At 41.2% G+C, this 23,038-nt stretch overlaps 1 protein-coding gene across 4 annotated transcripts in view; it reads right to left on the reverse strand.

Moving 5' to 3' along the window:
* Positions 1-2,645: 2,645 nt before the first annotated feature.
* The window catches only part of snphb (syntaphilin b), a 63,419-nt gene continuing 43,026 nt past the window's right edge, over positions 2,646-23,038 (reverse strand). The window contains exons 2-7 of one of the 4 annotated variants that reach the window (XM_079676409.1): positions 22,112-22,229; positions 16,407-16,553; positions 11,958-12,122; positions 11,332-11,439; positions 10,079-10,228; positions 2,646-9,684 (exon numbers count right to left, since the gene is read on the reverse strand). In XM_079676409.1, coding sequence (XP_079532535.1) covers positions 7,689-9,684; positions 10,079-10,228; positions 11,332-11,439; positions 11,958-12,122; positions 16,407-16,553; positions 22,112-22,161 — 2,616 coding nt within the window. In that variant the 5' untranslated portion in view covers positions 22,162-22,229 and the 3' untranslated portion in view covers positions 2,646-7,688. The remainder of the gene's footprint in view (positions 9,685-10,078; positions 10,229-11,331; positions 11,440-11,957; positions 12,123-16,406; positions 16,554-22,111; positions 22,230-23,038) is intronic. The other 3 variants (XM_079676410.1, XM_079676411.1, XM_079676412.1) reach the window with 3 other exon arrangements.

Below are 23,038 nucleotides of genomic sequence, written 5' to 3' on the forward strand. Positions count from 1 at the left end.
TGAATATCACTGAGATGCTCCCCACTATGTACTGCTGCAAGTGTCCTTCCTAACATATCTGCTTTTTCTTTATCTGTCACTGCCAGCCTCTCCCCATCAACCAAAGCTGGAATTGTAATGGTTTTCCTTTTCCCACTCTTCCGCTTAAACATGGATCAGACATCACTTAATTTAACTCCTCTGCCAATGGTAGAACAAAATGATCTCCATGTTCTCCTTTTTGTATATTTAATTGTCCTTCGAGCAGCTGCCCTTTTCCTTTGAAACTCTATGACATTATTTTGCGTCATGTTTTTCTTTAATTCTCTAAATGCATTATTTCGGTCTTTAATAGCCCTGCTGCATTCCTTATTCCACCATGGCACCACTTTCTTCCTACCCTTAATTGTTGTTTTGGGTATACTGTTCTCTGCTGCATTTAGTATATGTTGCGTTATTTGGCTTGTAATTACCTCTATGCTTCCCTCTGATGTTAGCAGGTGTACCGACTCCTCACACCATATCCTACATTTCCCCCAATCAGCTTTAGCAAAGCACCACCTGGTTATTACACCTCCTTCCTGCATATATACATTAGTATTCATTTGAGTAAGCACTGGATAATGGTCACTTCCTACAGTGGAGCTATTCAAAACAAACCATTCGCATGTATGAACCAAACAGTTTGGTACTAATGTCAGATCCAGGCATGAGACTTTCCCCCTGTGTACATCTACTCTTGTGCCATGTCCATCATTAAGGCATACTAGTGTTCTTTCCTCCAGCATTTCTTCCACTATATTTATGTAACTGTCTGTATGGTTGCTGCCCCATAGACTGTTGTGTGCATTGAAATCACCACACCAAACTTCCTTCCTATGTTTATTGCCTGCTATTTCTTTAAATATATCAGGGGTTAGATTTTTACATGGGTTGTATAAATTGATTATCCTAATGTTATCTTGTTTCCTAGGGTTGCAAATGTCCACTATAATACACTCTATATCATCAGGAGATTGCACCTCCCTATATGCCACACCATCTTTGAGAAACATGGCACACCCTCCACCATTTTGACTATTAGCTCTATCATGCCTTATACAGCTAAATCCTGGAATGACAAAGTCTAATTGAGGTCGTAACCAGGTTTCTTGCACACATATTACCTCAGGGACTACCTCTAGCTCATATATATATTTCTTGAATTCTTGACCATTAGCTATGAGGCTTCTTGCGTTCCACTGTATGTGCAGAACCATGCTTAAGGCTCTAACCCTCATCCTGATTTTCATTTTCCCCAGCTCCATTTATAGCTAACATTGCATGTATCTGATCTGCTTTAATATCTTTCATGTCTAGGAATTTTCCAGCTGCCTCCAAAATGGCTTTGATTCTATCACTTTTCTTTTTTAACTGTAATGCAACATTTACAGTATGGCATATGAATACCACAAAATTCACCCTTTTCACTCCTAGAACATCATCATCCTCTTTACTCTTGGTGGAGCTAAATAAATTATGTTGAACAAGGCTTATTAAGCTGAACATCGCCACAATTGTTCTGCTATGTATCGGTACTTATTTGTATGTTAAAGTGTGAATGACAAGCATTAAGAATAACAAAAAATAGCTAATTCTCTTGCAGATTTTCTCGTTTGATTATGAATGTAACGTTTATATAGTGGAACTGCACTGTTTTATCAAAACCAAAGTGCCACGCAGTAACTTGGTATGCATGTATTTCATGTTAACTTAGCTTCTTAGCTTGAGCTAGCTCTGTTACTTCCAGCTCGGTGGCAGCATTTCCCGCCTCGGCTCCGCCTCTTCGCCCTTATGGCCCCTACACACGGCGGCGTGCGTTGCCGATTCAACGCTTCTGCCCATTCACTTTGAATGGGGTGACGTCACGATTCGCCGAACTGCATTGTGGGAGCAAAGCGTAGCTTCTCTCGCGGTGCTCGCTGCAAAAGTACAGAAATGTTCTACTTTTGCCGCCTCGACGGAGGCGTCAGCCAATCGAATCATATGCCAGTACAAGCTCGAGCCAATCAAACCGCGTGCTTGTGTGTCTGGGGCGGGAGATTCATGTTGTTGGTCGAGTTTCAGCCCCCCCCGCCGGCAAGCGACAACGCACGCCGCCGTGTGTAGGAGCCGTTATTTGGAGCAGGCTGGAGAAGGCGGGAGTTAGACTCTGACGTCACTGTCGAGACTTTAGTGGCCGACTCCGCCTACTAAGGGCTTCTCGGCAACTCTGCAGAATCCTATGGGTGACGTCACGGACACTACGTCCATTTTATATACAGTCTATGGTTTAGCTGCAATAAAAGAATGGCTGGTGCTTGATTTGATGATAGTTCACCCAAATAACACCTTTTCTTCTTGTCTTGTACAGTTTTGAACCTTATTATCCATGCTTTGAGATATAGCAATACCCTTTAATAATATAGATGGATAATCCACCTTACTGTGAACACTTTTGGTTAGAACTCGTTTTCTTTGCTCCCTAGACTCTCCAGGTCAACGTCTACATTGTTTCTGGAACACACTAGAGGCACAAAACATACTTTTGAACCTGAAAATAAGCATAACAAATTATTTCAGGTAAAAAAAATAAGCAATAAAAACATTAAGAGAAATAAGGTTGAGACAAACACACAGACAACAGATACTTTTCCTCCATGCTGTTTAATATAGGGGCTTTTGGTCTTCTATTATACAGTGTGGTGGGAGTGTGAATGCTGATGTCTTTAACTGTACACACTACTATTGCCATTAAAATAGTTAATTTACATTACATTATCTGTAAATATTAAGGATGTCAGCTAAATTCCTATTCAAGGCATTAAACTCCTTCCATGTTAGTATGTTAAATGACTTTGTATAACCTCTGTTTACATTAACTATCATTACATAGGCTATGGAACACATACTCAAACAATCAGACAAGGAATAAAGCCTAACATTACAATACACATTCAAATATTGACCAATATAAAGAAGCCAAACATACCCACCTCCCCCCAAAATATTCAGCATCATTATGTGTTTTAGGATATACGTAGTATATAATCACTCAGTCTCCCCCTTCCACTCAAACTGTACACTGGCACCACCAACGCTACAGCAGGAAGTTCAGGTGCATTATGGGACAAAAATAGTGTGTCAAACTCAGGTGTATGGCCTCCTTGGCATTGCGACAATGTTTGAATGGGTTCTGATAAAGTGCGGTATGAGATTAATGGGAGGAAAGTCAGAATATAATTTTAATAAATAAATAAATTACACCCTGTAATCAACCCTTTTCTGGAACTGAAGCATTTATAACAATGGTTGGAATCCTACATAAGGCCTGCGGGCCATAGTGTTATTCATTGAATAGGAAAATGTAGGGGCCAAAATGACTCCAAGAATGTAATCAAGTTCAGGACAAAGGCCTGCAGACACAAATATGTTATACAGGCCTGTAAGAAACACAGTATACATTAAACATAAAAAAAAGCTATTGAATACAGGACCAATCCAAAAAGGTATGTTTTAAAATCTTATATGAACAAGAGAAAAACATATATTATTTTTTTCATTGCTTTCTTGCATGCAGAAATTATCCCTTTGGTGCAACATTTATAATGTTATTCACAAAACATTATGAATGTTGTGTACAAGACAATACCATGTGCACAATGTGTTGAATGATAATTGAGTATTTTGTGTATGGAATACATTGGATTAATAACTTGTGTGAACCAGAGGGGTGTTCTATGAAGTTATTCTGAAGAAATCTGACAAAATCTACAGAAGGTCATTAGTGCCAATAATGTATTAAAGATTTGTTCATGTGTTTATACGTAGAGTTTTATGAAAAGCCAATTGAGCAAATAAATGTGTTTCATGATATTGACATTGAAACAACAGTTTGGTCATGTTGACATGCTATATATTTACACGTTAACACTAAAAATGATGGAAAGCCAGCAAAATACATTTCCAGCAAAAGTTGCCTTTTTTCAGGAATTTCGAAAAATGTTTTTGTGATTTGACATTCAAAATTGTGTTAACACAGCTTGGTCATGTTATCATGCTCTATCTTTAAATAACAACGCTAAAATAGTTATGAAAGGCCATTTGAGAAAAAACACCTTAGATGTTGTGTTGATAACCGTCAACATGTGTCAACATGTTGAGTGTGATCCAAACAAAATTGATGACTTAATACATTGGGCAGATTTTCGACCCCTTATGATAGCACACCCCTCAGGTATATGTCTTGTTTGCGCAACATATTAACTTACACAAAATCAAAATAGCACAAGATTAAAAAAAAAAACAGGGCTTTTGGGGATAATACAATAATAACAATGCACAACAGTTTAAAAAAACTCTTCAGACACATATATTACAATATAAGCAGCTAAAGTATAGACTGTTGTGCATAGAGGTAAATAAAAGGGATTGAGATGATTGCTGCACCCAACAACAAGCCTGAACTCCTAAACCTGGATTTCAATAAATACACCCTTTCTTCTTTACATCATCCTGCGTCCAATCAAAATGCGTCCAATCAAATTATATCAAACGCTGATGTAGCTCAATTACATGACTTCTATCATGATAGATTTGTTTCACAAAACATCAAAACACATTCTCACGGGAGTATATGGCTTTTTGTAAAACATGAAATAGTTTTAGCCTCCTAATCCATTTGAGCCCAACAGATCATAAAGTCAGGAGATGGGAACACAACTCATGACAATGACAGTGATCTTGAGGTTCTGGATGAGCAAATATGGAGAAGTGGAGAAGAGGCAGTCCTTTGTTTCTAAGGCATTACTTCAATCGTTTCATGGATCTCAATGCATTGCTAATGGCCGCTGCAAAAAACAAACACAGACGGGGCTTGTCATGATTGTCACTGACGTCTGACTATTACATAATTTGATCACGTAGCATAAACACTGCTCATTCTCTACCAGTGTGTGTTTTTACATCAGCATTTAGAATTAAATGTCCATTATTTGTACGGCTTGTAGATACATATTGTGGTCAAGACCTGAAATCAAAAAGCATGAATGACAGGCAACTGCTTTACAGCATTCACAGAAATAATGGCATGTATTGTATTAATATTTTTAATAAAGATCTACCTGAATTTTCTGCATTATTTTAGCTACACACCTGTTTTATTTTTGCTCTAAACATGATCAGCACTATCGGAAAAATGGCAGACGAACAAAACAATCAGTGGACACAACACTTTGGATACACATACAATCTCAAATTCAAGTAATTGCCTAAAATGTATAAAGTGAACAATAGTGCAAAATATGTCAACTAAAAAAACTAAAAAAGATTAATTCCACTTATTTCCTCACCGAATAATTAAACAGTTCAGTTGGTGTCAGGCGACTCTTGCTGGTTGTATTAGGGCGAGTCTGACATTTAGACACGTTTTGATTATACAGTTACAGGCTGCTTATTTGCCCTTAGTACACATGAACCAAAGAATATGCACAAGATCAGCAAGCATAAGACATTTCATTTCGGTACTACTTTACAATAAGACTACCCTTATAAAGGGTTTACGAATAGTTTGTAATTAATTAATTAATTAGGTTGTGAACACTTTATAAATCATTAATAAGCTTTTATAAGATATGAGATAAAAAGAGCAACTGTGCAGAGCAACCGGTTGTTTGCCAAATAGTGAGCCCACATCTATCTGTACTGCTAAGCCTTATATTGGCTACTTAGCTTACTTCATCTTCTTCATCAGCCAGCATCCTTGGTATCTGTTGCTCACTGAGTTGATTCTCACTAAGTAGCCAATATAAGGCTTAGTCATCTTGCCAAATAGTGAGCCTGTGTTGATATATGAAAACTATGTTAGAACTGGTTTATAAATTGTTCTTAATGATTAATTAAGTGTTTACAACCTAATCCATAACCTAATTATAAACCCTTTATGAATCCTTTATAAGGGTAGTCTTATTGTGAAGTGGTACCGACATTTCAAATAAAATCCCTCACATTCAAACCAATTAAACACCCTGATCCTAAAAGTGATAACAACCTACATATCTTTTGATTTTACATTTTGAGTTCAAGAACATGTACTCTGTGTCCAGAAATGCTTTGCAGAATAATCTATTAAACAATGTTGATTTTATTCGCAGTGACTGACTAACTCTTGTACAGCGGACTTGAAATACATACCATTGACAGTTAAACCACGAGAGCATCAGGTTAGCAGGAATATACAGCACAGAGCACAGACTAAGCACAACTCACTTTATTCAGATCTACATCAAAGTGTCAAACTGAGTTAGTGAGTATCTACAAACAAGTGTCCGACCAAAGCAACCCAAATGGAGTTTATCTTATTTCTCAGTTCAGCTGAGTTTGCTTTGAATGCACGCTTCAGTGTATGACTGAGGACAGGTGAAATCCACTTTAAAACGTAACGTCCATGTTGTTCCTAATTACTCTCTCTTATAGCCTGAATCCAAGAACAAAGCCATGAAGATAAATACAAGGAAAACAATGCAAAACAATTTAAAACTTCTGTTAGAGAATCTGGAAGGTGGATAGGACAGAGTAAGCTAGCTGTTCCCCCCTACTTCTGATCTTGTTGCTAAGCTAAGCTAACCGCCTGTGGGTTTTAGATTCATATTTAGAGTACGGATATGAGAGTGTCATTGATCTTCTCATCTAACTTGCATCAAAAAAGCAAATAACATACTTCCAAAAGTGTCCAACTATTCTTTTAACGGTTGAGGTTAACAGTTTAGGAGTTGAAACTGAGTAGCTACACAGTCAATCGTCCAGAGAGATGCTGTTCATGGAGAAGATAAACAGTAAAAACAATTATTTATTTAGTTGTGTTCCTACCTAGTTTTTGCTTCAAATCTTTCTTTGGCCAAAATCATAACCCCCAACTCATTTCTGAGGCAGTTATTTTCCTCATTTCCTGTTCAAGACAAGTCTGTATTCAAGAAGTCCTCTGTCTTAATTTTGTCGACAGAAACAGTTAAAGCAGCAGTAATCTGTAATAACAACATAATCGATCTGCCCTCTAACTGAGTTGAAGGTTCTTAACAGCATTGTTCTACGTTGTCTTTCTTGATAGTGATAGCTCAATGTTTTTGATTTCAAAATAAAAAAAAACTGTCTGCAGTCATACAGTAGGACATGTGTGACGACTGAATTAGAGTGGATCCTCCCTTCACTGGTCAGTGAGCGAAGTGTTGTACATGGACACATTTTTATACATACATAAGATCATTAGAACATTTTTATTTCGAGACAGCCTGGTAGATTGACAGATCGATGAACCTTTTAGCATTTCCCTGCATTTAAAAAGAAAACAATCAGCGTTAAACATTCAAGCACAGATCATTCATTCTAATCAGCTAATTCAGTTTTGCAGGAGTCAGTAGTGTTAGCAGACATCTTGGTAGCAATAGCAAGGACCAGTGGGTCGGAGACCATAAGGATTAGGACCAAACAGAACAGACCTAACCAGTTAGAGATGTAGGTCATAAATGCAGAATTCCTGTCCCGGATGTTCCCCTTAGCTGTTAACCTTGAAGAATGCAGGACAGGAAGTTGTTTCTACCACTTTCCTTACAGGTATCTTCCAACAAGCGAAGGACCCATACCCACACAGGAGAAGTTGTAGTTAAGGACCACGGAGGACGGACCAGACTCTCCTCTTATATCTGTGATCCACCCATATCTCCCCCGCCTGCAGGGTAGTGCCTCAACCCACCTCCCCTGCGCAGTGAGTGCAGCGCCACAGTGCAACAGCCTCGCAGCAGCGACCCTATATGATAAATGGGCTGTTCACCACGGACGGGGCCGCGACAGAACCACGCCACGGTTGGCACCACGGGGATAGCCACCGCCAGAAGATCAACCAGGAAGTGACGACTCCAGTAGGTTTTTACCATTGTCCCAGAGTCCGATGACTCGTCCTCCTTGGGTGTGGCTCCCCCTGTTGCACCTTGTTCTTTAGCTTCATCTTCATCATTGTCCTCATCATGCAACTCCACCACAGTGACACCGGCGATCTCCTCTGAAGTGGATCTCCTCGGCTGTGAGGTGTGAGGCTGTTCTACGTCTGGTGTGTATCCTGAGCAACTGGGACTCAGTTCGGCTTTCTCTACCTGGGGTGATCCTGCTGCTAGACCAACTTCTTGCTGCCTGTCTTCCATGCTGAGGTTTTCTAGTGTTGACCCAACCTGTCTGACTTCTTCACAGCTTCCTCCAAACTCACCCTGCATCCCTGCTGATGTTTCTGTTAAATCCTCTTCTGTTCCGTGAACTTCCAACTCATTCCCTCCCATTGAGCCCACTTGCGTCTGCTGTTCTTCTTCTGCCAATCTGACCACCGTTCTTTCCTCCCGTTGTTCTGTTGTCACAGCTTCCTTTTCTCTGTTCTCCTTGTCTTGCTTTTCCTCTTCCTTCACATCTTCTCCACAAAGAGGACTATCCATGGAGCACGCATCAGTAGCGGACCTTGGTAAGGAAGGGACCGGTGGGGTTTTGGTGACCAGAATCGGCTCTGTGGCCGTACTCATCATTGTTGCGGTGGTTATTGAAGTTGTGGTGGTTATGGAGTCCAGATCCTCATCGCCCTCATCAGACATCCAGGTGGAGGTGGGGCTGCAGGCCTGAGAGCGGAATGTACGTTGCTCCGCTATGGTATCCAGATCAGAGGGGTAACCTGCCGTTGCTGGGATGGGGCAGCTTTCGGTCTGAATGCCGGTCTCCCGCAAGGAGTGCAGGTAGAGGTGGTGGTGGGACAGACAGGGATGGCTCCTACAGCCCGCTCCACCCAGACCACAACGAAGGGATGCCAGCCGCTCGCCCGTGCACAGCTTCTCATAGGTGGAGGAGTGCTGGATGGCGTGGGGAACAGAGTGGGACATATTGCGAGGGAAGGAGCGAGGCAAGGTATGGGAGAAGGTGTGAGGCAATGAGTTGGGCAGAGAATGGGGCAGGGGGTTGTGTAGAGTATGGGGCAGGGAGTTGGGCACAGAATGGGGCAGAGATTGGGAGAAGGTCTGTGCGTAGGAGTTGAGTAAAGATGCTGTTTCTTCAGAGAGGAATGCGGCCTCCAGCAGAAGGTCGGCCCGGCTGGTGACGTTGCTTTCCCCACAACACACAAAACCACTGTCCTGGGTGCCATCACCTGACAAACAAGGATAGTCCGGGCCATTGCCATTCCTGTCCCCAAGGGCTTGATCACTCAGCTTAGTGTAGGTGGAGCTCCTTGTCAAAGAACGGGCTGGAGAACAGTCGCAGGAACAAGACCCCCTTCCTCCTACTGCCGGTTTGGGTATTCCAGGACTTTCCCCTGATACAGATGCTGGTGCAGAACCTCCAACACGGGTCCGACTGCCTGGTATGGCTTCCCCCTCCTTGGCTAATCCAGCCTGGGCTAGCTCCATGTTGAGCAAAAGGTTCTCAAGCTTGTGGTTCTGAGTGTTGATGTCCTGAAAGTACTTCTGGACCCCTATGTCGCCGCTCAGCCCCCCAGCATCACTGAGCCTGTCGCGAACAGTGTCCACGGCCTGTTTGAGCTGCTGGATCTCCTGACGCGCATCCTTCAAAGCCAGTTGAGTCTCAACACGGTGACATTCCTCCTCAACCCAGTCCTCCTGCATCTTGTAAAGCTGGCCCCTCAGGTCGTCTATCTCTACGTCCCTAAGAAGGTGAAAGTGGAGAAAATAAAGGGGCAAAGGGTTAGGGTTAGAACTTGGTATATAATATTAAAAAAAGTCAGACTATAAAACGTGGATACAAATGGCCGAGATGGGTTTTCTCCGCAGGGTGGCTGGCGTCTCCCTTAGGGATAAGGTGAGAAGACCTAGGACCAGGTGGAGGGATTATATGTCTTCGCTGGCCTGGGAGCGCCTTGGGATCCCCCAGTCAGAGCTGGTTGATGTGGCCAGGGAAAGGAAGGTTTGGGGCTCTCTGCTGGAACTGCTACCTCCGCGACCGACCACGGGTAAGCGGGAGAAGATGGATGGATGGATGGAAGACTATAAAAACGGACTCTCAGGGTTCTGTTTTAATAATCAGTTTCTCAGTATCTCACCTGTCTTGAAGAGTGTTGATGGTCTCCTTTAGCCTGGCCCGCAGGTGTCTGATACACACCTCTTTCTGCTGCAGCGGTGTGAGGTACTGCTCTGGTGGAGGGGGCCGGATGCCATGGTTGTCCGTACATGACGTGTATTTCTGGTGACGACTAGGACACAAGCATATGGAAGGTATTTTTCTAGGTTGACTTCAGTGACATCTTTATTCACAAGATGTAACCATCAAGACACTGCATGATGGTCTTGTATGAAGGATTGGGTATTGCATAATATGTATATATCAACTATTTTAAAGTAGCTACCAAAATCCTACAAAAAAATGTTTTTATTTTATTTTATTAACAAATTATATTTAATTGTTTATTTGAGAATTTCTGGATTATTGATAAATGAAACTAACAATTACAAACATGAATTGGACGTGGCCTACTTTTAAACTTGCATACATTTTTGTATGGCTGTCACCTGGGGGGCAGCAGCCTTACATATGCTTAATATTTTAATGATATATAATCCTAATTGCATTGTTTTATTCAAATTCAAAGGTTTTATTGTCATATGCACATAAGCTACAGTGTCAAAATGGCAATGCAATTATTCTGACCTGAGCTCCTCCAACAATGCAACATATATAATAAAATACTAAAATACAAAATAAAAATAAATAAAGATATCATCCCAACAGTGGCTTGTTCCTTGTTTACATCTAAATCAAACAAGCGGCCACATTAGCATTCATATAAAACACCAGTATAATTACCTCACTCACATTGCATTATGCAAACCTTCATTTGGACAATCAATTTTTTCTGTTTAAGGAGCAAGACTTTGTTATCGACTACCATTGTAAATTCAAAATGTTTGAAAGAGAACTTGTTAGTTTGTATCTGATAACCCACCTGTATTTCGTGTTTGTATTTGTAGATGTATTTTGTGTAATGTATATGGTACATGGACATGGAATTTTTGTCTTTTTGAATCAAAGAAGCAGATACTTTATAAAAAGCCTTTATTTAAAGCCTACAAACACTAAACAAAGTGCATATCTGTGTGTGATCTGGGATATCCAGGTGAATAAAATAGTCTAACCCAAACTTTGTTCACCAGCTACACTGTGTGCCTAACCAGGAGAGGAAATATCTAGAAATGTCTTATTTCTTGCTATTTAGATGTTAAGGGGGAAATGTAAAGCTCTAAAGCCTGATTATCAGGCTAACAAAACCAACCATGCCGACCATGCACATTGTCTTACCCTTTGGTGGGGCTGCACTCACTGCCTTTACAAGAGCCTGAGTTGCTGCTGCTGCTGAGGGGGGTGTTGCCATAGGGATCTCTATTGCTAGGCGCTGCCGGTGTCCGCCTGTTCAAAAGTAAAAGAAAACATGTTAAGCTGTTCCAAGTTCACCATGAAACCACACCCTAAACAACTAGGTGACAGTGACTCCTGTGAGCTGTTGAGCAAAACCACAAATTAAAAGACACAAATATTCCAATTGCATGCCAATACAACACGGAAATGCACAAATATGCAGACATAATACAAAGGCCAAAATCACAGCTAACAGAGAACAGTTTAGAAACCAGGACACTCAGTCATTTTGGCACTAACGAAAAAAGACACTCAATAATATAACAGAGAAGAAGAAGCATTCATCAAAATAAATGAAGTGATTTTACTTAATGTAAACAAGGTATGAGAAGACAAAATAAAAAAATAAAAGAAGGAGGGAGTAACATGGCACACGAGACATGATGCTGTGTAAACGATTGTCAAATGGTTTCCATGTTGTAACATCATGAGCTGTGCAGCTTCTCAACATTCCCATGCTTCAGAAAGTGAACACTGACAGTGAAGAAAGAAGGGGACTCAGAACAGACCGAGAGCGGGGGGTTGAGGGAGAGTTTGTTGCACGGCTGTGGCAATCAGGAGACTTGTTAGTCGGTGAGTTGGACGATGCAAGGCTTTTTGTCTGGCGCATTGAGACCATATAGTCTGTCTCCATAGGAACGTAGTCTAGCTCTATGAACCTGCAGTAGTCAAACCTGGCCAGGCAGAGACAACAGGGTGTTAAATGACAGCAGGACAGCAGAGGACCAAACCACACTGACACAATCTGCATGCTTCCAATGTGTGCACACTATGGAGGTGAGGCAAAGCTGTCTGTCATATAGCATTTGGCTAATGCAGATGCTAAATGTCAACAAGCACTCAAACATTGACGGGGCCCAAGAGAGGGGCCACTCTAAAAGCATTGCAAACGGAAAGACAGATAGTAGTGCTTTATTCATGGGGGCCACTCTCTTTGACTTTCCATATAAAATATGTATTTGATGCAATGATGCTATTAATGTAATAGAACACAAGCTAACACTCTGAATCCTCCATGAGCAGCAACAACAGCATTAGCACTTATTCAAGATCATTATAAGTATTCCTTGAATAATTTATAGGACACTTCACTACTAAACTTACTGTCACGGTCAAATAGCAAAATATACAACAACATAACTGATATGATAAATTCAACATACTTGTAGTTTTTTTTCATATTCTGAAATAATATACTACGTTGATTTTGTTCTGATAATTTTGATAAACTCTACTGGTGTATTCTATTTAAAAAAATATATACTTGATATACTATGCTACATTGTTTTTTCTGATATTTTTCTTAAACTATACTATGAATTCTTGTTATTTCTGGTAATTTTTTGGACACTTTAGCGCGACATTTTTCAACATACCGAGCCATTTTATTTTTTCAAAATGTTCGACATAGTATACTGTGTTTTTTCTGATATTTTTTACATAATATACTTTGTTATTTATTTGATGTTTTAAACTATACTAAACTATGTTGTTCTTTCTGATATTGTCAACATACTATACCACAACTTTTTACGACATTTTTTATGTTGATTTTCCTATGTTTTTGACATACTATATTATTATATGATATTTTTTAGATATTATGCTATGTTTTTTTAAAATGATATTCGAGTATATACTATGCCCTTTTTTATAAAAAATGTTGACATACTATACTCTGACATTTTGTCATATATTTTTTTTTTTTCTGCATACTATATTATGTCATTTTCCGACTATGTTGTATTTAATAAATAAATAAAAATCTATAATACTATAATATCACTTGTTTTTGAATATTTCCAACATACTATACCTTGTAGTAATTTCTGATATTTTTGACGTACTATACTATGTCGTTTTTTATAAAGAAAATTCCGATAAGACTATTATATGACTTTTGTCTGACATTTTTGACATACAATACTATGACATTTTTCCGCAATACCATACAATGTTGTTTTATTTTATAATTTCCACATGATATACTATGTCCTTTTTCTTATATTTTTCACATACTATACTTTATTTTTTAAAATACCTTTTGAAGACCTTTTTTCTTTTATTATCAATTAAGTAGTTTTTTTTCTATTTTCGACATACTATACTATTACTTATTTTTCACATTTAATACTATGACTATGAATAAAATACCTTTACATACTATACTATATCCTTTTTATCTGATATTTTGGACATACAAAACTACGACATTCTTTTCAACAAACTACTCTTGGTTATTTCCCCAAATTTTTCGATAGACTACACTATGTTGTATTTTGTGATATTTCCAACATATAATGCTATGACCATTTTTCTGACATACTATACTAAGTTGTTCTTTCTGATATTTTCAACATACTATTCAATTATATTCTTTTTATTTATATTATATATTAATCTTCTTTTACTCTTGGTAGGAATGCAAATAAGCATTTTTCCTAAAATGGCAATCTCTCTATCCATGTCTGACACTTCAAACACCTTTAAAAATATCACTTTGTCGATCATGTCAAACCATATACTGTCTAAAATATAATGTTGAGAAACAGATGAATAATCACACATTTTCCACCATTAACTACTGATTCCATCCTGCTATAGAAAATAAAGTGATATCAGTGTTAGCAGGAGAAGGAAGGACAGGGGATCTGTGATGTCAGGACATTTGTTAATGATAATTAATAATGTCACAATAAGTGATAATAATAACACATAATGAATGTTGTAAGAACAGGTTCATATAATAATATAAATAAATATTCATATAAGGTAATGACTGTTGCCCAATCACTGGCCTCAGGAAGGGTCAGGCGGGACCAATCAGAGCAGCCATGAGGGATTTTCACACAGGACCCGATAACTCCACGCCACCACACTGAAGTCCAAACCATGGAAACAGTTTCACCAAACAAGAGCCTCTGTGCTCAAACTGCAACCTGCTGGAGCTCTGCCCTGACAGGATGTGTTTTTTGTAAATTGTGTAACTTTTTTTATTATCATTTTTTTTTTATCTTTAATTTTTTTTTTAAGGCATTCTTCTTAGGTAACTTTATTAAGCTGTTGTTGGCTCTTTTCTGCTGTAAAAAAATAAATGTTCCCTCTGTGAGACTAATAAAGGTATTCTGATTCTGATTCTCAATAAAGTTTTCTCTAAATTCTACAACTTCAACTGAGACATTGTAACTTTTGAAAGACAAAATTAGGTACTCTTACCAATGGTAATATTTATAGCAATGCATTTTCCTGTTGCAAAATTCATTAGTTAATGTGTTTTGCTCTTAATGCCTCTTGTGGTCCAGTAGGTACGGTCTGATTTATTTTTAGCTAGATATTGCTGTATAAAAGGACAGAACTATGTTTCTGTCATGAAGACATATTTGTCTTCAGGACTTCTCTCCACATGAGACACTTTTACATTTGTTCTTGCATTTAGCTGCATTTTATTTATCAACTATTTTACCAAAACGCAATATTCCAAAGCTAAATACCAAAAGCTCACTTGTTTGACATCCATGGGGATGTTTATCATTTATTATGTGTTCCCAAGGCCCATTGCTCTGAAAATACACAACAAACCAAAGTTCATGACTAATGATTATTGAGAATGACTGCAAAGGCTTGACCTGCCCTATCCTTCCTACGATTGGTCCAAAAGTTCTTAGCCTCATCCTACCATGTACTAGCCAATAACAGACAAAGTAGGGAGGGTCATGCCTTTGCCATGGTAGGAAAACAAATCTGTCATTCTGTAAAATAATTAGCCATCTGCTTCTGTTTGTAGTAGGCAGAATATCTATTTTAAGAGCAATGGGTCTTAAACAATGGGCATTTGTTTTGGGGTAACACACTGTGGGACAATTGGGTATTCGGTCCAATGGAACATCTTTCAGACAATTGTTGTTTTGGAATAATGGGCAGTCCTCAAATTCACTTCAGGAAGGAGGTTGTGTATCACAACCTTCGATAAAATGGTCAATCCAGGCTACACTTGACAGAATGACACAATGTAGTGTAATTCTTAATTCTTTGTCAAAACATGGAAATCAATTTGTTTTGGGGGCTAATCCAAGCTTCTAGCAAGGGTTGTGCAGAGTAAGCGTGTCCTGTGTGATTCAATAAGGGAGGGGGCCAGATATTGACTGCTCGGTTCTTCTTCGAAGATCAATATGTGACAAAAGCCAAGACAGAGCAGAAACAGGCAGAGGGAAGCGGCTGAAGCGATGAGGCGTTCATGGACCACAGTGTTTCAGGTCTGTCCTGTTCATCTGCTGGGGGGAAACCTGTGTCTGTGACTGTGGAGTGGGGGTGACAGACTGGTGGAGGCTGGTGTGGGAGAGTGTTGCCCAGGAAAGGTGTTGGTTACTGTGGGTGGGTGGAGGAATATTCCTTTACACTGTGGTTTGTTCCTAGAAACAAGGACTTCAAGATTAAGGCAATGTCGGTGCCAACTTCCTGTGGTCAGACTTTCTAGTGTTCATATCAAACATGGTGCTGTTGGTTGAGCGGCTGTGGTGAACCAGTGCGTGCTTTCACAGCACAATGATGGCGATATTTCCACCGTGTAGCCTCTAAACACAACTTCATGCTACGAAAAATGACATGGAATATTGACCAAATTGTGTTAGAAATTCTTCAATAGCCAATGCATAGGTTAGTGCTAATGGGGAATGAGGAACAATAGACTAGTGACTGGCTTTCCATTTTTCCTGGCCAGGATATAACAGACTTGGAGGTTAACACAATATGTGCTGGTATTAGTGTCAACTTCTAAGATGATTCTGAAAAGTGAGAGCTCCGACTGGGATCTCAGTATCACCATGTTTAAGTGAGACTGGTAGCGAGGTGTTGCCAGTGGGCTTGGGCTTGTCTTAGTGGCTACATAGCATGCCAGTGCCAGTGCTACAGCTACAGCTAGGGGGCATGCTCTCTGAGACTGTAACTGAGGTGAGTCTCACGCAGGAGGCACAGGGATAGCCACCGGCGCCGAGGCCCCCGCGGCTGCCCCCCCTGACCCTGCCGCCGCCGCAGGCACCGGGGCGGGCGAGGGCGCCAGTAACTGCTGCAGGCGGCGTTTGGGCTGCAACGCCCTCAGAGGGTTGAATCTGAGGAAAAGAGACGAAGAAAGAGAGGAGGACACCACAGCCACAGATTTAAGAGTGTGTACGTTACCATAACAACCAAGTTAACCCTAACCAAGTTAACCCTAACCCTAACCAGTTGCAGTTTAGAAGGGCATTTATCTGTCTGTGACCAATGCATAAATCAAAGGCTCGGACATTTGGATGAGACTCCTGATTAAAACACTTAGAACACAATCAGTATAAGTGCATTTCGGCACTTTTAATTGGCTTGTGATTCTTCAGCTTACCAGCCAATATCAATGGCAAATAGGCTCTCCATTTGATTTAAGTCGGGGACTGAATCAATGCTGTAACAATTAGGGGGCCTACAACAAAATAGTGTAAATAAAGACTGTAACAGCCATGCCTTCAACAACAACAAATGCACCTATAAGTTTGGTAACCTAATGTGTTGTTGTGATGGCGTAATCAAAACGCGGCGACAAGCACGGCGCGCGACCATGCCAGGGCCATGCTCGCGGCTGGCTCACAGCCATCATGTCTGCCGCTTGGAGATATTTCAAAATATCAGAGAAAGAGGCGCGGATTGCGATTTGTAAAACGTGTTCTGCTGACATTTCTCGAGGGGGTGTAACTGCAAAGACTTTCACCACTTCGGGATTACTCCACGACTTGAAATCAAAACACCCGGACAAATATGCGGAGTATGATCAACGTAACCCTGTTCTCTGATATTCGGTGATATTTTTTCGGTGCTAAAACCCTTTCGGCTTTTTAAACATTTTCGGCTGATAATTTTCGGTGGCCGAATATTCGGTGCATCCCTAGTAACAATCATATATTGTGTACATTAGGTATAAAACATACATTCTGATATTGCCTCGTATGCACTGCAAAGAGGGAACATTTAGTCTGAGGCTTAATGGATGTGGAGAAAGTCATCACCGGTGCTTATAGACAAGGAAAGCTCAATAACACGGCCTTATCCGTCAACATGTGTCCAGTAAACAGGCTGCAGATGTCCAGCCGCTGGAGGAGAAAACACATCAATACACTCAATAAACTGGGCTCAGCTTGCAGTAGCTGTTCACTGTCAGTGTGTAGGAGGCGGCTCACTAAATACATCTCATTGACAGTAATTCCTCCACTCTTCCAAGGGGATCATTAGAGCTAAACAAGAAAAGGTATAAACAATAACTGCAGTTAAAGATGACACAACATAGAAGTAAAAAAACAGTTATAAATCATTTTTACACTAAATAAAAATATAAACGCAACACTTTTGTTTTTGCTCAGCAACTGCAAAAACTGGGATGTTTTCAGCTTCCAGGAATTGTGTACAGATCCTTGCAACATGCTGCGCGCATCATCATGCTGCAACATGAGGTGATGGTGGGGGATGAACGGTACAACAATAGGCCTCAGGATCTCCTCACGGTATCTCTGTGCATTCAAAATGCCATCAATAAAATGCACCTGTGTTCGTTGCCCATAACATACACCTGCCCATACCATAACCCCACCGCCAACATGGGCCACTCAATTCACAACATTGACATCAGCAAACCGCTCACCCACGGCAGGGTCCCGTTTGAATTGTGCCACAAATTACACATATGATGTTTGTCAATTTAAAAGATAATTTTGCAAGTCAAAAAAAAAAAAGTGTTGTAAAACTGTGAAGTAACACATTTGTTTGTGTGAAATGCTCAATGAACTACATCTCTGGCCTCGCAGAACAACACATGTCACCAAGATGGCCGTCACTACTGTCTTGTCAACAAAACGATTGACTACCCTTAGGGGTGTAACGGTTCACAGAGTTCACGGTTCGGTACATACCTCGGTTTGGGGGTCACGGTTCGGTACGGGTTCGGTACAACAAGAAAAAGGCAAAAGAAAGTCCCAAATGTATAATTCCAGGTTTGTTGTTATTTATTTTGAACAGTAATGCAAGTTTCAGTTTAAAAATAAGGAACTCTAACATTTTGAATAATTAACTTTATTACACAGTTAAAAACAAACCACAAACAGTACCACACACACTCAGATGGCCATATTATAATGGCTGATGTCAAACAAAAAGGTTCAATAAGCTGTAAAACTAAAATTGTTTCAATCACTTTCAATCACAATCAATAAAAGCCGGGTCCTCTACTATTGCATAACGGCGCAGCATAGCCGTTGAAAAACATACTGTATGCCAAAAGCTTCCGTTATTTATTTTGGTCTCTCGGCTTTCATGTCTATTGGCTCCTTAAAAACAGCGGGGATAAGCTGTTGAACTGCTGCTGTCTTTTGCCGGGCTCCGGTGATTGGCAAATCTGGGTGATGCCTTCTGATATGATTTAGCATGTTGGACGTGTTACCAGATTAGCATACCGCACCGCTGTCGAACAACGCCGACACACCGTCCTCGTCCGATCTTCCACTAGCACTCCATCGTTATTGTAGTCCACAGGGAACCCAAAATGTTCCCACACAGCTGATTTAAAAGAAGCAGGTGGGTTCTAGCTCCTGTGTGTTATCTGAACTCGCAATACTAACTTTTCTTCTTCTTTTATTTTGTTCGTTTTGTTGTTGTGTTTCTTCTTGTTCTTCATTTGTTGTTTAAGGGTGGCTGGCAAACAGCTTTTAGGCGCAATATCGCCCCCTGGATTATGTATAGTGAAGTGTATACTGCCCTGAAGGACAGACTTTTTTCCCACTCGTAAAAAAAAAAGGCGTATTCGTCGTGTGACTGCATGTACCGAACCGTGACGTCCGAACCGTGACGTCCGAACCGTGACGGTACGGGACGAATACGGATACCGTTACACTCCTACTACCCTCACTATCACCACAATGAAACACGTCCAGAAGAATGTCATGCAAAGCTGCCTGCCTTCCTTTGATTCTCTCTGAACTGTCTGATCTTTTTAATGTTTAATGTCAACCATTTCTGCAGATAGCATGAAGTAGAAAAGATCGGCTATCGCCGATGCTAGCGTTAGCATTTCTCTCCCAGGCTTAAATTGTGTATTATAGAATGATCACACCGGTGACAGTACTCTTCAAAGGGTTCACGAAATATGACTACTACTCTTACTGTTTAACATTTTGGGTTACTTAATGCTACTTCATATTAAGGCTAATACAAATGACAAGGCTGTAATGCTAAATAACGTGCTAGCTACTAGCTAACTTGATCCAACCACTCCTGGTCCTTTCATCAGACGGGAAGCGAAAGAACGAGCAAGACCCATTGCTGGTATGATCACAACCTGGTACTAAGCACAAAGGCATCTTGTTAAAGTTATCTTATCTTAGCCAGCGCCATATAGATAGATTATATCTATATGGTGCTGATCTTAGCTATCTCTTAGTGGAGGAAAACAATTGTGACATCACTTACGCGACTCTACTGGGATTTGCATATTTTTCATAGTCTTATATTTCAACAGTTTTTTTTTTACAAGGAAATACTTTTTTAAGATTGACAAACATCATATGTGTAATTCATGGCACAATTCAAACGGGATCGAAAGATACGTTTTCTCTCTCCATTGACTTCAATACATTATTTTTCCAAAATAAGGTCCCATGGACCGGAAGTAGATGGGCGTGACTTCGCCACTCTATATAGGTTATGTGCATGTAAATTGTCCTCAAAGGCTAAAATCCCCAAATTCCCTCAAATGAACTCCTTTGATTATTTTCATAACACAGTGATATCACTATGTAACACTTGCGCTTCTTTTGGCAAGGCCTCCACCACATTAAACCTAATAGGCCAAGGGGCGGGACATCTCTAAGTGGTTGACCAATCACAACAGAGCCGGCCAGCTAACCAATCAGGGCAGACCGGGCTCTGGTTTCAGACAGAGGGTGAAAAGAGGTGCTGCAGCAGACCCGGCGCCAGAACAAATCTAAAGGGAGGGCATATGATTTTCATGGGAGGGCACACTGGTTAAGGATGGCAGAGAGAAATAGTAGAGACGGAGACGATGAACTGTTTAGCCCACCTTGGGCATGGTTTATTTTCCTATGCACTGCAGGTGCATCCTTTCGCTCAGCCGAGCTAACTTAGAACATTATTTTTGGCCAACTCTGCATCTTTGTGCAGCGTATACTCAAACAGCGATAGGAAGAGCCCACTGCGTGACTCGGACATGCTGTCGAGTGAATCGTGTTCACCTCTGAGAGGGAGTTGGTTGACAGCTAAAAAAGCTATAATATCACCGACAGCTGACACGTAATAACGGTTCCGTGCCAGCTGATCTGCACCAAAGTACTAATTTCCTTATTTGTTTCCTGGCGTATCTGTCTCTCTCTCCACAAACTCTCACATGAAATGTGTTCTTTTGATGCGGCATGCCTTAGCAGTCCTTTATCAGTCTGTAATGCGTGTTTCCAGTCCCAAAAACCTTTGACAGTAAAAGCAGCATCAGATAAAGACGTATTTACTTTAAACTGTCTACAGGGGAAACAAAAGGCTGCGTCTGCTTTTAACGAATATTCAAGCCATGGTCTGTTGTAGTACCATGCAGTGGCAAAAGGGTACTTCTTTCCTGAAAACAATCTCCCTGGATAACGATCCAGTTTCACCTGGTTGGGTTTATTAACCCCAAGATCACCTGGGGCTGTTGGCCTTTGAGCGGTTGCTGGCCCAATAGTAGCCTACCTGTTGATGTGCTACAAGGTAGCGTCCGTAGTGGAGGCACCGGCACGAGGAGGAGGAGGAGGAGGAGGAGAGGAGGAGGAGGAGGAGGAGGAGGAGGAGGAGGAGGAGGAGGAGGAGAGAGGATGCTGGCGGGTGTGGTACAGGGTGTGGCAACGCAGGTGGTGATGGTAGGGGCACAAGGAGCTGTGCCTCGGAGGCAGCGTTGGTGGCGGCCGCCTTGATGAGTCAAGGATTGGGCTCGCTAACTCAGCCCCGGGTTTTGCCGAGGTCAAGCTTGTGACATTAAGGCGTGCTGCTGCAACGGCAGGTGCAGGGTCGCCAGCAGCACCATCGGCTGCAGTTCTTTCATCGCTATTTCGTTTGAATAAATCCTTAGACCTTTTAAGCCAATTTATGATGTCCATTTTGTAATTCAAACAGAAATGGGAGTCTACAGAATGCACAATAAACAATAAACAAATCCAGAATAGGCGGCAGAGTGGGACTTTGTGATTGGTCTAAATGTGGACGAATCACAAATCACAACAGACACATGAATTTATTTGACGTAGCCTGCGATTTTTTTGTTGTTACTATCTGATATCACATACATTGTAGAATAAAAGTTCACAGTTTATTTATAATAAAAAAAATAAAAAAAACTATTTTTTAAATGTTATAAATAATAAAAAACTTGTTTATCGGGGGAGGGCAGGAATGCCAAATGGGAGGGCCTGGCCCTCCCTGCCCTCCCACGGCGCCGGGCATGTGCTGCAGCACAGGCAGTATGAGAAAAATAAGGAGCTTTTTTAATATTAAAGCATGGAGACATGTCACAGTAGAGGCACTGAATACTAATATGAACCTGAAAATTATCAGAATAGGACCCCTTTAATTCCCAAACACTGACATCATCAAACAGGAAATGGCTACCTACCGGCGAGAGCCCGACCCAGACCTCCGATTGGCTGGAGCAGGGGCAGACATGGAGCCGGAACGCCTCTTGCGTAACCTATAGCTTCTTCTGTCCTCACTCCGTCTGTCTGTTCTGCAGCCTGTGGGATACACACATCACATGACCAGTGAGTGACCACGCACGCACGCGCACACACACGCACGCACACACGCACGCACGCACGCACACACACACACACACACACTCACACACACACACACACACACACACACACACACACACACACACACACACACACACACACACACACACACACACACACACAGGCTGCTGGTGCTGCTGACTCAAGCTGACACTTATCTGGCAAAAGGCGCTTTCACACTGCAGTACTTTTCCCACAAAGGTTCATGAGAACTTAGTTCATCAGAACTATTTAGTTCTGATTAACTAAGTACAGATCGCGTTCACACCGGAATAAGTCCCTGGGGGTGGATTAGTCAAATGAAGCCGCTGACGTCACTTCTTCTTCTTCTTCTGCTTTGGGTTTACTGGCAGGCCGCAAACCACTTCACGGCGTATACTGCCACCCAAAATCCCCGGCCGGAAGTCCCCGGAGTTGGGGACTGGCTTCTACTGCCAGCGACTCCCAGCAGCTTCTACTGAAGCCTTCCGAGTAAATCGCCAGAATGCCGACACCTCCTCATCTCCACCGCTCCCATGTTTTGTTTTATTTTGTGTTGCCATAAGTTAGTCTCTCACTGCGTTTCTGCGCTGGGCTAATGCTAATGCGAGGATAATAAAATGGTGGCTTCACAACACTTTTTTGTTGTTTTACGGGGCGTGGTTTGCAATCCGCCCAGCCAATCAGAAATATAGCTCTTTTCTCACAAGAGAGCCGCATGAGAGTCCCTGCTCTCTAGCAGGGACGGAGAAGGGGCTAAAAAGGTG

The sequence above is a fragment of the Notothenia rossii genome, assembly GCF_949606895.1.
Source record: "Notothenia rossii genome assembly, chromosome: 4".
Classification (NCBI taxonomy): domain Eukaryota; kingdom Metazoa; phylum Chordata; class Actinopteri; order Perciformes; family Nototheniidae; genus Notothenia; species Notothenia rossii.